The sequence below is a fragment of the Musca vetustissima genome, unplaced genomic scaffold, assembly GCF_032173495.1.
Source record: "Musca vetustissima isolate MV318-11 ecotype Yass unplaced genomic scaffold, APGP_CSIRO_Mvet_v1 utg311, whole genome shotgun sequence".
Taxonomy (NCBI): Eukaryota; Metazoa; Arthropoda; class Insecta; order Diptera; family Muscidae; genus Musca; species Musca vetustissima.
The window spans coordinates 98354-113808 of NW_026880468.1; the positions used below are offsets into that span (position 1 = coordinate 98354).

The 15455-nt window shown below is 31.9% G+C and overlaps 1 protein-coding gene across 1 annotated transcript; it reads left to right on the forward strand.

The window, feature by feature from the left end:
• Positions 1–9100: 9100 nt before the first annotated feature.
• On the forward strand, positions 9101–11570 carry LOC133326142 (phenoloxidase 2-like). Its single transcript, XM_061534822.1, has 5 exons — positions 9101–9640; positions 9699–10148; positions 10207–10834; positions 11058–11313; positions 11366–11570. The coding sequence occupies exons 1-5, from the start codon at positions 9101–9103 to the stop codon at positions 11568–11570; spliced, it is 2079 nt and encodes a 692-aa protein (XP_061390806.1).
• The last annotated feature ends 3885 nt before the right edge of the window (positions 11571–15455 follow it).

Below are 15455 nucleotides of genomic sequence, written 5' to 3' on the forward strand. Positions count from 1 at the left end.
AGAAAACTGGAAACCCAAAATTTGGAATAATGATTGCTTTTGGAATATAGAATTGAGATATGGAAGCACAGTACTTGTGTGTACTAAATGGTACTATTTTGGTACAACTTGATTATGTGTGAATGGATAGAGTTGGACTCCCGAATTTTGGAGAAGCACTAAAGGTCGTTTTGTGTGAGCGGGAATCTTAAAATTTGGAATTAAAATTATGTTTGGAGTGTAGGATGACCAATAGAGGTATTTTTGAAAATGCGTAATTATGTGTACTAAATCGTACTATGTTTAGTGTAATTTAGATTTGAATGAAAGGATAGAGATGGAAAACTTATATTTGAAAAAGTACTGTTGTAGCACTGGATTGAGACAATCTTGGAAATTCGAACTCATAAGTACGAAAACTACTAAATGGTACTAAATATGGTACAATTTGGGTCTATGTGAACGAATAGACCTGGGATCCTGTAACTTATGATTAAAATTACTGTTGCAGTGTGGAATTGAGGAAGTTTTAGAAACTCGTACTTACTTCTACGAAAAGTAATAAATGGTACTAAATTTGGTACAAATGTGTTGTTGGTGTACGGATAGAGTTGGAATCTTTAAATGTGGACATAATGGTAGTATTGGAGTGCATGCCTGAGGTAGTTTTCGAAATTCGGAAACAATGAGAAAGAAAAAAACTAAATTTGGTGTAATTTGGACTGGTGGAATTAAGATCACTGTTAGATTGCAGGATTGATGTAGTTTTAGAAATTTGTACTTCTGAGTATGAAAAGTACTAAATGGTACTAAATTTGTAACAAATTAGATTTGGAATTTAGATTAGTTAAAGTGTAGTATTGAGCTATGGTGACAACTTTGGAAACTCGAATTTATATGCACAGATAGTAAATAGAATATAAAATGCACTAAATTTGGAACAATTTGGATTTGCGAAACGGAAAGAGCTGGAAACCTAAAATTTAGAATGAGGGTCACTGACGGAGAGTTAGAAAGAAGTGCCAAAGGGTTTTTGGTACTAAATTTAGTAGTGGTGATGGTATGGAGGTAGTCATGAAAATGTTTACTTATTTGTTCGAAAAGTGCTAAATGAAACTAAATGTGGATCCTGTACGTATTTGCTAAAATATATAATAGAAATTCTGTTTAATTTTTGATCTGTGTAATGGAAATAAGAAAGAGATTTCGGAAAATAGTACTTATGTGTATGAAGAATGGTAATAAACTTGATATTATATGTAGGAATAGGGGTGGAATTCAGAACTATAGTACAACAAATTGTACAAATTGTGTATTCCCTTTCCGCATACGAAGTAGCGGGCATTTTGCTAGTGCTGTATATATCGGTAGTTGGCATATTGAGGTATTTGTAACTTTATAGTTATATCTTCAATTTTTAAAATAAATATAATAAATGTTTTGGCGAAGTTTTTCTTGATAGTTGATCTGTTTCCATATGAGATTAATTATAGAATTTTGCAAAGAAAATATAACTGTAAATTAGTTTTCTCTGTGATCAACATTTTTGGTATCGGTTATATTCGAGGTGTTGTGTTTATAAGTTCATAAACATTAACCAACGGCATATAACCACTATATGGTACCTGATTTGATATTTCCCGTGGCATAGCAACATTTTACGTACTTTAAGGAACAAAGTGGCCCCATGGAACTATTATTATTTTCAAGAAAAATAATCTAGGTCATGTATCTTAGAGTTAGTACTATTCCAAATGACTTCTGATTTTCATCCTTGAGTTTGTCCCAAAATTTACGTGCAATTTATAGACTACGTGTAGATACAATGATCGCGTGTGCATTCAATAATATACTTCTCAATTATTTTTTTTTATTCTCACATAAAATAGTTTCAATACAATGACAATTCAATTGTAAAAATAAAATATTTTGAAAATTTTCAATAATTAACAAATGAAGGCTTTGAGGAATGATTCACCAAAAATTTATCAAAATAGCTCGATACTAAATTCGTGGAAATGCAAATACGCTTCATAATATTTTTTGCAAATTTTTCGTGATTTTCAAATTTTTCTCACCTTTTAAATCTTCCCTGAAGCTCTACGAACACTTCAAGACTAAGATCCGTTCAACCGTTTTCGAGTTTTAGCGAGACTAAGGAACAGCAATTCATTTACAGAGAGCAGCAAAAGTCATGGTACCCCATACAAATCAAAAAATATTCAGTAATTCCTCAAAAAGTAATTCACAAAATTTCAAATATATATTTTTTATTTCATGTATTCAATCCTATACTACAACAAATTAAAGTAAATTTTAATTTTTTTATTAAAACAAAATATAAAATAAAATAGTCTTGGTACCCCTGGAGAAAAATAATGAATTATATAATATTACTTAATTTTTACAATTAAATTGACTTAACTAATATTTGGTAGGATATCCCTTGAGTTTTAAAACTTCATTCAATCGTTCGGGCATTGAGTATACAAGTTTTTTAGTGTAGTAGGACGATATTTTACCCCATTCTGTCAGAAGTATTTCTTTGAGTTGTGCCTTACTGGAAATTGTATGATTTCGGATTCGTTTATCTAGATGATCCCGTAGGTGCTCAATCGGATTTAAATCGGGGCTTTGTGGAGGTGTTATCAGCATGTGTGGTGTATTGTATACGATCCAATTCGTAACGTCAATAGCAGTGTGTTTTGGATCATTGTCCTGTTGGAAGTAATAATTATCACGAATGTTGAGTTTTTCAGCACTTTGATTCAAATTTTGTTTCAAAATATTCATGTAAACTGTTTTATTCATTATTTCCTCAATGAATACCAAATTGCCAACACCAGTTGCTGACATGCATCCCCATACCATTACTCCAAACCCTCCGTGCTTTACTGTTTTCCGAGTATTCTTTGGATGGAGCTCTTCGCCTTTTTTTTCCGCCACACAAAAGAGCGTCCATCCGACCCAAATATGTTAAATTTCGATTCGATCGAGAAAATAACTTTTTCCCAGAACTCCTTTGTCTTGTTTTTATAATCATTTGCAAAATCAATGAGCATTGAATCCACATTTCTTGATGCACCTACGTACCGTGTCTGCTGAAACTGCTTTCCCAAATGATTCTTTTAAGTCTGCAGCGATTTTAAGAGAGCTGGTAAATGGATCCTTTTTTTAAAATACATTCAATTTTTCGTTCTTCTCTGATGTTGAGCTTCCTGGTACGGCCTGATCGCGGTTTATTTTCAATTATATTTTCTTTTTTGTATCGATTAACTGCTAATTTGGTTCTGTTTATCGTTTTACCTGTTTCGAAATAGGATTTTCCCATTTCATGGTTATTTATTATTTTTCGGTCTTCAATAGTTAGTTCTTTTCTAGGCATTTTAAAAAATACTTGCTTTCACATGTTGCACTAAGCAAATGCTTTTGGGAATGTGGAAAGTACCGTTATTGTTTTAAAAAAGAATTCGACAAAACTCTCAATAATTGCCACCTATTTTGCTAAACGATTTTATCCCATAAATGATGTGTATTATTAGCTCTGACCAGGGGTACCATGACTTGTGCTGTGCAAAAATTTGGAGTTGACACGTTGTTGGAACAAATAAATTAAATATTACTTTCCATTGTTATAGTATAGGAGTGAATACATAAAATAAAAAAATAGTTTTGAATTTTGTAAATTATTTTTTGAGTAATTACTGAATACTTTTTTATTTGTATGCGGTACCATGACTTTTGCTGCTCACTGTATATATATATTAGAAATAAATCCAGTTTAAATCCTACCATTTCCCCTATTTCTTCCAACGATTCTCTCTTCTATAGATTCGTTAAACATTTATAAGCAATCATGTCGCTCAATCCATCGTGTTTTACAATATGAATGTAGTCGTTTGAAAGATTTATTTCTTCTCAAAATATTCTACATAAAGATTTTCGAAAGAATGAGCAAATCGTCGAAAATATCCTTCGAAGCATTTAAACTTAAAATTAAAATGTGAGAGGAACAATGAATGTATCCTACTGAAGAGAAGATTGATTTAATAATGGCATGCATTATAAGTGTCTGAAATGTTAGACGAGCCATCATATTCTTGAACTCTCGAAAATGTTGTTGTGGTCGATAATACTATTCCTGTTAATCCATCTACTTCCACGTCAAAATCTAATACATCTATTTTTATATTTACCCTTTCTTTCAATATATGTGAAGCTTGTTTGACCATAATATGTTATTTACGTTTTGAAACATCTATCATTTTTTTAAACTAGTCAGATTTACATATGCTGGGTCAAGCTAATATCGACAGGATTGCCCCAAGGATCTATTCTTTCCCCACTATTCTATTTATTGTATACGGCTAAGTTTAAGACGTTAAAGACAGTACTGCACTCATATCCTCCAGCAAGTTAACACGTGCCTTATTAAATAAAGTGGAGAGGAGTATGCAAACATGTCACAAATATTTTCCAAAATGGAAAATTTAAATCAACGAATGCAAGACTCACTCTATTATTTTTTAACAAATAACCGAAAAAAAAACATTTTTACTAATATCGAAAATTTCGCATACCCACTGATTAGAGAATGCAAAGAATTAATATAAAATAAAGTTGCAAAATTCTAATTAAGTAATTTGAGTCGGCTTATTAACAAAACTTTACATGTACATCCAAAATTACCAAATGGAAAAATATGATGTATTTAAGACCATTATTTTAATATTTTATTATACGCATTTTCCAAAAGGTTTAAACTTTTTTTATTCCAACTTAAATGAAGGTTTGAAACCAAATTTTCCTGTAATATTGCTTTTGTTCCAAAATGTTCGACCATTCTTTGGAAAACGTGTACAATCAATGATCGCGGGTATACAGTTATATACTTCTCAATTATTTTTTTTTTATTTTCACATAAAATAGTTTCAACACAATGTCAATCCAATTGAAAAAATTAAATATTTTTAAAATTTTCAATAATTCTCATTTTTTCCCAAAATATATCAAAAGCAACTACGACGTGATGCAATCATAATAGCTCAATAAAAAATTCGTGAAAAGGCAAATAGGCTTCATAATATTTTTGGGAAATTTTCACGGATTTTTACGATTTTTTTAGATACTATTTAATTAACGACTTTTTCTTTTATATCTTAATTTCCATTAAACAGTTCATAATTTGAATTAATATTTACCACTGACAGAGTTTCTGCACTTTGAAACAACTTTTTGTTTCAAAAGAATTGTTTCCCTCCTAAAGTTATACAAAAGAGAATCGTAAAAACAATGAATTGTTTTCGATTCAAATCAAAAATCAAACCTTGAAATGTTTAACATTTAAAGTTTGATTTTTTTTTGTTTAAATGTTTAACATTTAAAGCTTGATTTTGCCTCTGAAAGTCATTTAAGTGACTGCGAAAGTGCCCATATATAGCATTTCCAGATTAAATGAAACCTTTTACAAATTAAATGAACCCTTTTCCAAATTAAATGAAACCTTTTCCAAATTAAATGAAACCTTTTCCAAATTAAATGAAACCTTTTCCAAATTAAATGTACCCTTTTCCAAACTAAATGAAACCTTTTACAAATAGAATGAAACTTTTTACAAATGGAATGAAACCTTTTACAAATAGAATGAAACTTTTTCCAAATTAAATGAAACCTTTATTCTTATCTAAGGAAATATAATATTTGCAGTAATTTTAAACCAATATTTGAAAATTAAATCAAAGAATATTAACAAATATAGTTGTATGGCTATGTAATTAACATAAATATTCTTTAATTCGGTGCGATTTTATTTAATACCATTTTTTTATTAATTTATAAAAAAGTAAAATGTAGCGACATTTTACATATGTACATTTGGAATGAACAACCAAGAAAACTAATAACATGGGAGAAGATGTGACTACCACGAGGAACATTGGAGATGAAACGTATTCACAATTCTCTTTATTTGTCAGTATAGTTGCCAGCTGTAACTGAATACACATCAAGACTATATAAGACTTGGGACAGTAAAAGGGCATATGCTAACATCAACTTCCCTCGTTGAGGAATATAAAGGTTTAAACCCTAAATTCCCCAAACTTTACCCTCCAAAGTGTCAATATGACTTTTAAACGAAAGCTCATTGTCAACGACAACGCCTCAGCATTTATGCTGTTCCACAGTTAATTTTATCGTGATCGGTTATTAAAATTAAACATTAATGTTTTAGTCTTTAAAGGATTTCTAGAGGCCAGTTTATAATGGATAATAGTTTAGAGTTAATAAAACTTTCCAGTAGATCTGGATCATCACGACTTCTAAAAAGTAGGAAAATATATAATCAGTAGAAAGATAATTTAAATACAATATAAAAAATAGTGGACCAAGAACTGAAACCTGTGGCACACCCGAGAATAGAGGATGAGTATCAGATTCAACTCCATTTAACCCAACAAATTGTCTTCTATCACAAAGATAAGAAAAAGCGAAAATTATAATCACACCAAATATAGGGTAAGTGCACCAATAGTCGGCACTTTAAGAATTTTCGCTTTTTTAACGTTTCACCATTCCAAGTGCATCTTTTCCACGATGTTGTACTTAGGTTCATCTGTTTCTAAATTTTGTTTACTCCCCGATGGAATACAAATTTGTTTAATTAATTTGTATTAAAGTAGATTAAATTAATAATTATGTAAAATAGTGCCTTTGTGCCAATAGTCGGCACTTTTTCCCATGTTATGTTCCAATAGTCGGCATGTCGCATTTTAGTTAAACAAAAATTATATATTTATTCGATTTTTCTGCTATTTGCAATAATATATTATTACTACAGGACGTTTCTATCGGTTTTGTATTGAAAAAGTTATATAAAATAATATTATTTATTAAAATATTACAATTATAAAATATGGTGCCGACTTTGGGAATCTGTTATCATATTTTCGGCATGGCTAAATAAGACATTTCATAGGTTAAAAAAATTAAAGATTAAACAAAGTTTTCCATTATGTAAAACCACTCAAAACTGTTTTTTTTATAAATTAATCGTTATTTAGAGCACTTATTTAACATGTTTTCCAATTTTGAGCCAAAATGATCGGAAAGGTGCTTTTTATTCACCCATATGTCGACTATAGGAAAACCTTCAAAAAATTTGTTCCTAAGGGCGGCATCGATAAAAATATCATAATCACAAATATTTTTTAATGATTTTAAATTCTAATGTATTCTCCTCTATGTTCTTTACAATTACGAAGAAGATTCTTGTGAAAAATATATAACTTTAATATAGTTACAGTCTTTTGAAATCGACATGCCTACTAATTTTTTCATAAGAAACATGCATTTTTGCTAGTTTTGACAAACCTCATTGACTAAATGCCAAATTTTGACTGAATAAATGTACTTAGCTCAATTAAATTTTATCCAGAGATAGGTTGGAGTGTTATTGAGGATTATTCAAGGTATTTTTCATATTTAGTTATATGATTTTTTAGTTATTTGAAGTTATATAAAACAGATGCCGACTATTGGTACATGCCGGAATTAGGTGCGTCTACCCTATATGGGGAAAATTAGTTTGACTTAGATTTTACTTTAAGCATGACTTCAGAAAACTCATTTTCATCTACACATTGGAATAAAAAATGCATTTGAATCAATGAAAATCAATTTGGGAAGTTTCATTAGCATTATTTGAAGAGTCTACAAAGAAATCATTTATTCAGTTAACATCAATATTTACCTCACCATGATCGTTACCATCCATACACCCAGAACCTCTTCGCTATTTCCAAAGACCCGAAAATAACAATTATTTTTGAAAATGCGAACAAAAAACTCTTCAGGTTAGAGACATGGGACACCAATAGTGTCATATACCAATAGCTTCGTATTGACGAGCCCATTAAGGATATGGGTGATCTTGAGAAAACACTCTCAATTCTCAAACGTTTATTTTGAACTGTTAAAAATGATTGTTATTTTTCCGTTAAAAATAAAACTCTTTTGGGGATTTTTGTTTTTTCCGTCAAAAATAAAACTCGTTTAGGGATTTTTTTTTCCGACAAAAATAAAACTCTTTTTGGGATTTTTATATTTTTCCGTCAAAAATAAAACTCTTTTTGGGATTTTTATTTTTTCCGTCAAAAATAAAAATCATTTGAGTGTTATAAAAAAATATAATTTATATATACTTACGGCTGAATGAAACAAATCCTAATAACGCGATTCTGGTTTTCCGTTACCGACCCTTTTCTTTTGTTAATCCCAGATGGGTTCCCACTTAAAAATATGGATGATAAAACAATTATGAACTTATATACGAATTGCCCGTATACACTTGCTAAAATAAGTGTTCGTACACCTCAGTATTCAAGTTTTAATGGGTTATAAAACAAACCAATTTGCGCGGATAGTTTACTTTATTTTTAATATATTTGCCTTGACTCAGTGTATTCACACATTTTCAGCGGAAATGACGTTTTGGATCACTTCACTACCAGAAAAAGTATTCGTACACATTAATTGAGGCGCAAAATGTATAGTTGTGGCTACTATATAACACTTCCTCATCAATAAAATTCACAACACAAACAAACACAATCTTCAACAAATCATTTAAGATTTAATAGACAGTATATTTTTTGGGTTTGACATTTTAAGTACGAATACTTTTTCTGGTGAGTGCATGTGTTAGTTCAAAATGCAAAGTGGCAGTTGAGTTGAATTCTGTAACTGGGATTCAATTCTTAAAATCGTGGTGCGATCCATTTGAAAGGGAAGTTCGCTGTTCGGGGATGGAAAAAGAGACGTGGGAAATTGGATATCGTTGCAAAATGTTTATCACTTATTACAATGTATATCATTATGCTTCAGATATAAAACCGCCGTTGTATATTTCATATCACATATGCTTGATATGCAAATGTAAAACTTATGCATTTATATATGCGGTGAGACATTTCTCAAACAATATCGCATTTTTTCAACCAAAAGCATGCGGTTGACGTATATGAAAACATTCGTATAGTATAATAAATTTTCGACTATTTAAACAAGTAACAGTGCATGAGATTCAGCAGTGTGAAATATCTATTAATGTTGCACAAACAACATGTCGAACGCTAGTAACAAAAAAGCTTTAGAATTACTCTTTGATCGTCCTTTGGAACCCGTCTTTACAGCGAGAGATGATGGCAAGGCGGTTTTTGACCTACCTGAAAGCTTTTATAATGAACAATATTCGGATGTAAAGGACGACATTGGATCTCGGTTTGGCGATGGATTTGAAGTTCGAATTCCTGTACGTGATCTACCGCAAAAGCCAGATTTAAAATTTGCTCAAAGATTAGGCAAGCGTAGTCAGTTTTCGCTTTTCAACAGGAATCACCAAGAAATTGCAGCGAAGTTAATTGAAATATTTTTGAACGCACCCAGTGAAGATCTTTTCATATCCACGTGCGCTTACTGTAAAGATCGGGTGAATCCTTTCTTGTTTCAGTACTGCTTTTCGGTGGCCGTTCAACACAGAGCCGATACAAAGAATTTCCCAATAAAACCAATTGCTGAAACATTTCCACAAAATTTTGTGGAACCATCCGTTTTTCAAGAAGCTCGTGCGGAAAGTGAAGTGGTCACAGATCAAGGAACCCGGGTATAGAAACATTTATGCGTTTGTGTATTTTATATATAAAAAATGTTTGTATTTATAGCGTCACATTATAATTCCCCTAAACTACACCGCCTCTGATCGAGAGAAAGAACAACGATTGGCATATTTCAGGGAGGATATAGGCGTAAATAGTCATCATTGGCATTGGCATTTAGTGTATCCTGGTTATGGTCCTTTGGACATTGTAAAGAAAGACCGACGGGGAGAACTATTCTATTACATGCATCATCAGATTTTAGCTCGGTACAATACAGAACGTTTTTGTAACAACTTAGCAAAGTTGCGGCCATTAAATGATTTACGTTCACCAATCTCGGAGGGTTATTTTCCCAAAATTATGAGCAGTTTAAACAGCAGAACCTATCCCGGACGCAACGTCAACAGTGAGCTAGCAGATATCGACCGTGACGATACTCATTTGGAAATTTCTGACATGAGGCGCTGGGCCGATCGCATAATTGCCGCCATTGACAAAGGATATGTTACAGATGTAAATATTCACCTTTATTAGTATATTTATTGAATATATTTAATTTTGTAACTTTCAGTCGGATGGGAAAGAAATTCCTTTGGACCCGAAAAAGGGTATTGATATTTTGGGAGACCTTATTGAAGCCACTAGCCTATCGGTCAATCCAGAATACTACGGAAACTTGCACAATCAAGGTCACAATGCTATATCGTTTTGCCACGATCCCGAAGCACGTTTTCTGGAAGATTTCGGTGTTATGGGAGATGTCACAACAGCTATGCGCGATCCCGTTTTCTATAGATGGCACGGATTTATTGATAGCATTTTCAACCGCCATAAAGAGCGTCTCAATTCATATGACGAAAAGGAGCTCTCATTCAATGGAGTTGTAATTAATAGTTTGGAAGTAACTTTAACGTCCGCAAGCGTAACTCCTAACAACCTCTTGACTTATTTGGAGAGGTCAGATGTAAATTTAGCAGCTGGATTAGACTTCGGTCCCAAAGGCAATATTTATGCAACATTCACACACTTACAACATGCTCCGTTTAAGTATGTAATCGGAGTTACTAACAACAGAAACACGCCAATAAAAGGCACTTGCCGCATATTCCTATGTCCTAAGTCAGATGAGCGTGGAACTCCCCTAAATTTGAATGAACAAAGACAATTGGCTATTGAGATGGATAAATTCAAAGTAACCCGTAAGTATAACACAACCCAATCTTGACCTCAATAATATACAACTGGAGACCGGGTATAGTTTGGAGTGGAATGAAAATAAATCTTATTTCGCACAATATTTTATCTCACCATTGGATGATTGCTAAAAAGCATAAAAAGGGATGACTTTTTGGTTTTTAGTTTTACTATTATACTCCATAAATTTGTACAAAAAGGTAAATATTATGTTTCTGTTTCCTACAGTGGATCCGGGTGTAAATCATATACACCAAATGTCAAGCAATTCAAGTGTTACAATTCCATACGAGCGCTCTTTTCGTCCCATTGGTCCCAACAATCAGCCAAAAGATCAAGAAGAGTTGCGCGAATTTCAGTTCTGTGGTTGCGGTTGGCCTCAACACTTGCTTCTTCCCAAAGGTAAACCAGATGGCATGCACTTTGATTTATTCGTAATGATATCCGATATGAATGGTGACGCTGTTAATCAGCCTGATTTGCTGTAAGTACAAAATATTTCTTTAGGACACTATTACTAAAATCGTCTATTACAGGGAAAGTCGCTGCAATGATTCCTCATCATTCTGTGGCCTTAAGGACAAACTGTATCCGGACAATCGTTCGATGGGTTATCCTTTCGATAGAAAATTCACAAGGGAAATTCAATCTCTTCAAAGATTAACAGAAATATATACTAATATGAAAATTGCCGATATAACTATAAAATTCAACAACGTAATTATTGACAAAGAAAAGTGAATAGTGGAACCAAGGTCCAACAATTTTAGTAATCTAACAACTTCACTTTAAAATGTTTGTATTTAAATGAGTTATATGAAATATAATAAATCGAATGAAGCATGTGAAACTTATCTTTAAATTAGCTGTAAGTATCCTCATATTTACTAGCTTCCGAAAATTTTTCAGATTCGAAAAATTCGAATTGGAGCCGTTCTGAAATCACATAAGTCACATAACTTATGAACAAAATTAGACATCTTTATACAGTACGTCAAAAATCACTGTACATTTTTTTATTTATTTGACAAATATGTAATGGAATTGGCAATTTATACCCACTGGGTTAACTTAATCCGGTACAATGTAATCGTCCTATTATTGAAGTTTTTTTTTATAGTAGTATACGTATGTACAGAGATAATGATGACATCATGAAAAAATTAAACTTTTTATGAAAATGGTTGACATCGTCGTTTAAAATGTTTATATAAGTGTATACTGCTTAAATAATCTTAAACTAATCGAAATCGATATTCCCTGTATACATTTGGAAAGCTTTACCATTTTTTGAGTACGGGAACATGCCATATTTTCATATACCCCTTCATATATAAATGTATCAAATTAGTTGAAAATAGCGAATCTTAAAACTATATTGTACTAACTTACCCAAAGTTTCATATTGCAATATTTGTATATTTATAATCGTGATTCGTGAACCATCTTTAATATAGAAACTTTTATTGCTATTTTAAAACCGAACCCGAATAGTAAACTTTCGTTGGTTCTTAAACCAACCAAGAGTGTCACTAAACTCAAAATCTAAATGTTTCTAGTGTGGTCATAAATTTGACTATAAATTTGACTATACAATCAATTAACGAATGTCGCCTCAAAAACTTGTAAAATAAAAAAATTAAACTTTGCTAAAGCAAATTTAGTATTGCTTCAAGAAACGTTATCAAGCATTAATTGGTTCAGTAAGGGTAGTATTGATAATAAAATTTCATGCTTTTATAAACTCTTAAATGATGCACTTTCAATATCTGTCCCCATTCAAAAATATACCATCGATAGAGGTCCGGCGTGGTCCAACCCATATCTAAAACGTTTAAAAAATTCTAAAAGTAGGCTATATAAAAAATTTAAAAAATGCAACTCTACATTGAATTACGTAAATTATTTAAAAGCCCGAAATTCCTATAACTATGAAAACTCTAGAAGTTACGCAAGCTACTTAAATAAAATGAGTAATAGTCTTCATAATAACCCCAAAAATTGTTATAACTTTGTAAATTCTAAACGTAAAGTACGGGAATTTCCTAGCAGTATGAATTTCGGCTGTAGAGAATCATCTGATATTAATGAAATATCTGATATGTTTGCAGATTTTTTTCAAAGTACCTACTCAACATACTCTACAAATTCATCCTACAACTACAATATTAACAAATTAAATAACTTCCTCCCTATTACTCTCACGGAAGATGAAGTCTTAAATGGACTGAAATCGATAAATAACTCTAAATCACCTGGTCCGGATGGTGTTCCCGAATATATCCTTAAATCCTGTGCTCATGAATTATATATTCCTCTTACTAATATATTTAATGCGTCGTTGTCTTCTGGTTATTTCCCTTATTTTTGGAGATCCAGTTTTATAATTCCCCTTCACAAATCTGGTAGTAGAAGTAACATTGAAAATTATAGAGGAATTGCGAAATTAAGTGCTATCCCCAAGTTATTTGAATTACTTGTAACACGTAGGTTATCCCACATTGTTGCCCCTCTAATATCTCCATGTAAACATGGTTTCTTAACTGGGAGGTCAACATTAACTAATCTATTAGAGCTAACATGTTACGTCCATAATGGTTTTGTGAATAAACTTCAAACAGATGTCATTTACACTGACTTCAGTAAAGCGTTTGACACTGTAGCACATCACCTATTATTGTATAAATTGGACATCATTGGTTTTCCATCATTATTCTTAAAATGGATAACTTCATACCTACAACACCGTACACAAAAAGTATTATTTAATGAAATTTTCTCTAAGAACATAACTGTTACTTCTGGTGTTCCACAAGGCAGTCACTTAGGTCCTGTTTTATTTGTTCTGTACTTAAATGACCTCCCATCAGCTATTACAACGTCAAGAGTGCTAATGTTTGCTGATGATGTTAAACTTTTCTCAAATCTTAATTCTTCAAATCAATATATTTATTTACAAAATGATCTGCATTCCCTTGCAAATTGGTGTAGTTTCAACGGCATGTCTCTCAATCTCAAGAAATGCAAAAAACTATCTTTCTTTAGAACACGACATGTGTCTTGTAATTACTCAATAGGATCGTACACATTAGAAAATGTAGACCCCTTTGTTGATCTTGGTGTTGTTCTAGATAATAGACTTCGTTTCCACTTACATATTGAGGCTTGTGTTAATAAAGCGAAGTCGTTGTTAGGCTTTATAAAACGTTGGTCTAAAGAGTTTGATGATCCCTACGTGACCAAACGTCTCTTTGTAACTCTTGTTCGACCTACCTTGGAATACTGTTGCGTACTTTGGAGTCCTCTCTACAAATGTTATTCTGACAAAATAGAATCCGTTCAAAAACAATTTCTTCTTTTTGCTCTTAGAGGTTTACCATGGAATACAGATTTAGCTCTCCCGCCTTATGAAAATAGATTGAAACTTATAGATCTCCCAACTCTTGAGAGAAGACGTTTAATGCTCCGCGTAATTTTTATTACTAAACTTTTAAGAGGCAATATAGCTTCGAGTTTTTTAATTGGAGAAATAAAATTAAATGTACCTCCACGTAACACGCGTAACTACATTCCACTTAAACTTTCTTTAGCTAAATCTAATTATGAATTAAATGATCCCTTTCGTGCTATATGTGAGGTTTATAATAAGCTTTATAATTGTATACCATTTTACGACTCTGTAGATGCCATAAAAAAAAACAATCCTTCGTATGTAGTTCTTTTGTCCTTGTTCGTAGTAAATACATATATGACCGGCTGAAATTGTTTGTAGCCGGTAGTTTTCATACCATCATATCCCTCCATAGTCCGGACTATGGGGTGTACGTGCTCCTCTCGTTATGAGGATGTGGCCCCCTCGGTCGGCAGGGGCGGGAAAGAGTGGCGTGGGAACGATCGAAGTAAAAAACAAAAAAAAAGAAAATAAATAAACATTTTTAAACGGTATATAAATGAATAAAGATGGCTACTTATAGAAATAGATGACAGATAGAGGGCATTCATTCCATAAATGACAGTCAGTTAAAATAGATTATGCTTATGATCATTATCCTGAGGCTTGTTGCCACTAGTTACCATTTTTTAATGTCTAAATATTGTATATAGAATACAGCGCAAAGCTTAGCTACTGTAGAAACAATCACACATATTTGTTTTTATTTATTTTGTATACTATTTTAATTATTTAGAGTGTTTTGGGTAATGTACAAATTAGACCAAACATGCCATCTTTATGCTTTGTTCTTTGCTCTTTTGGTTGTTAAATTTTATTTATTTATTTTTTTTTTATTTCTTCACCTATTCCGCTTTCCACTCTTGTTTGTTTGTTGTAAAGCCAATGTATGCTAGTACTCACTTCACTTTTTATAATCAGTTGTTCCCTTTGAGATCAAAGTGTGGTGAATTTTGTTCCACTTCTACTGTTCGAGTTTGCCATAAAGCATTCTTTCTTTTTGCAATCTTGAAGCTAATCACATCAGTAAGACTTCAAAAAATTTTGAAATTAAATTACGCGAAAAGTTATTTAATTTTCCTATGATTTTTCATTGTAGGTTATCTATGCAATTTTTTCATCTTTATTAAGCTATAACTTCATTATTGCTTCATTTATCGACATAATTCTTTCTG

Coding starts and splice junctions, on each gene's coding strand:
- LOC133326142 (XM_061534822.1), top strand. CDS start 9,101: ATGTCGAACGCTAGTAACAAAAAAGCTTTAGAATTACTCTTTGATCGT. Junction 9,641..9,698: donor TCACAGATCAAGGAACCCGG/GTATAGAAACAT, acceptor TTGTATTTATAG/CGTCACATTATAATTCCCCT. Junction 10,835..11,057: donor GGATAAATTCAAAGTAACCC/GTAAGTATAACA, acceptor TGTTTCCTACAG/TGGATCCGGGTGTAAATCAT.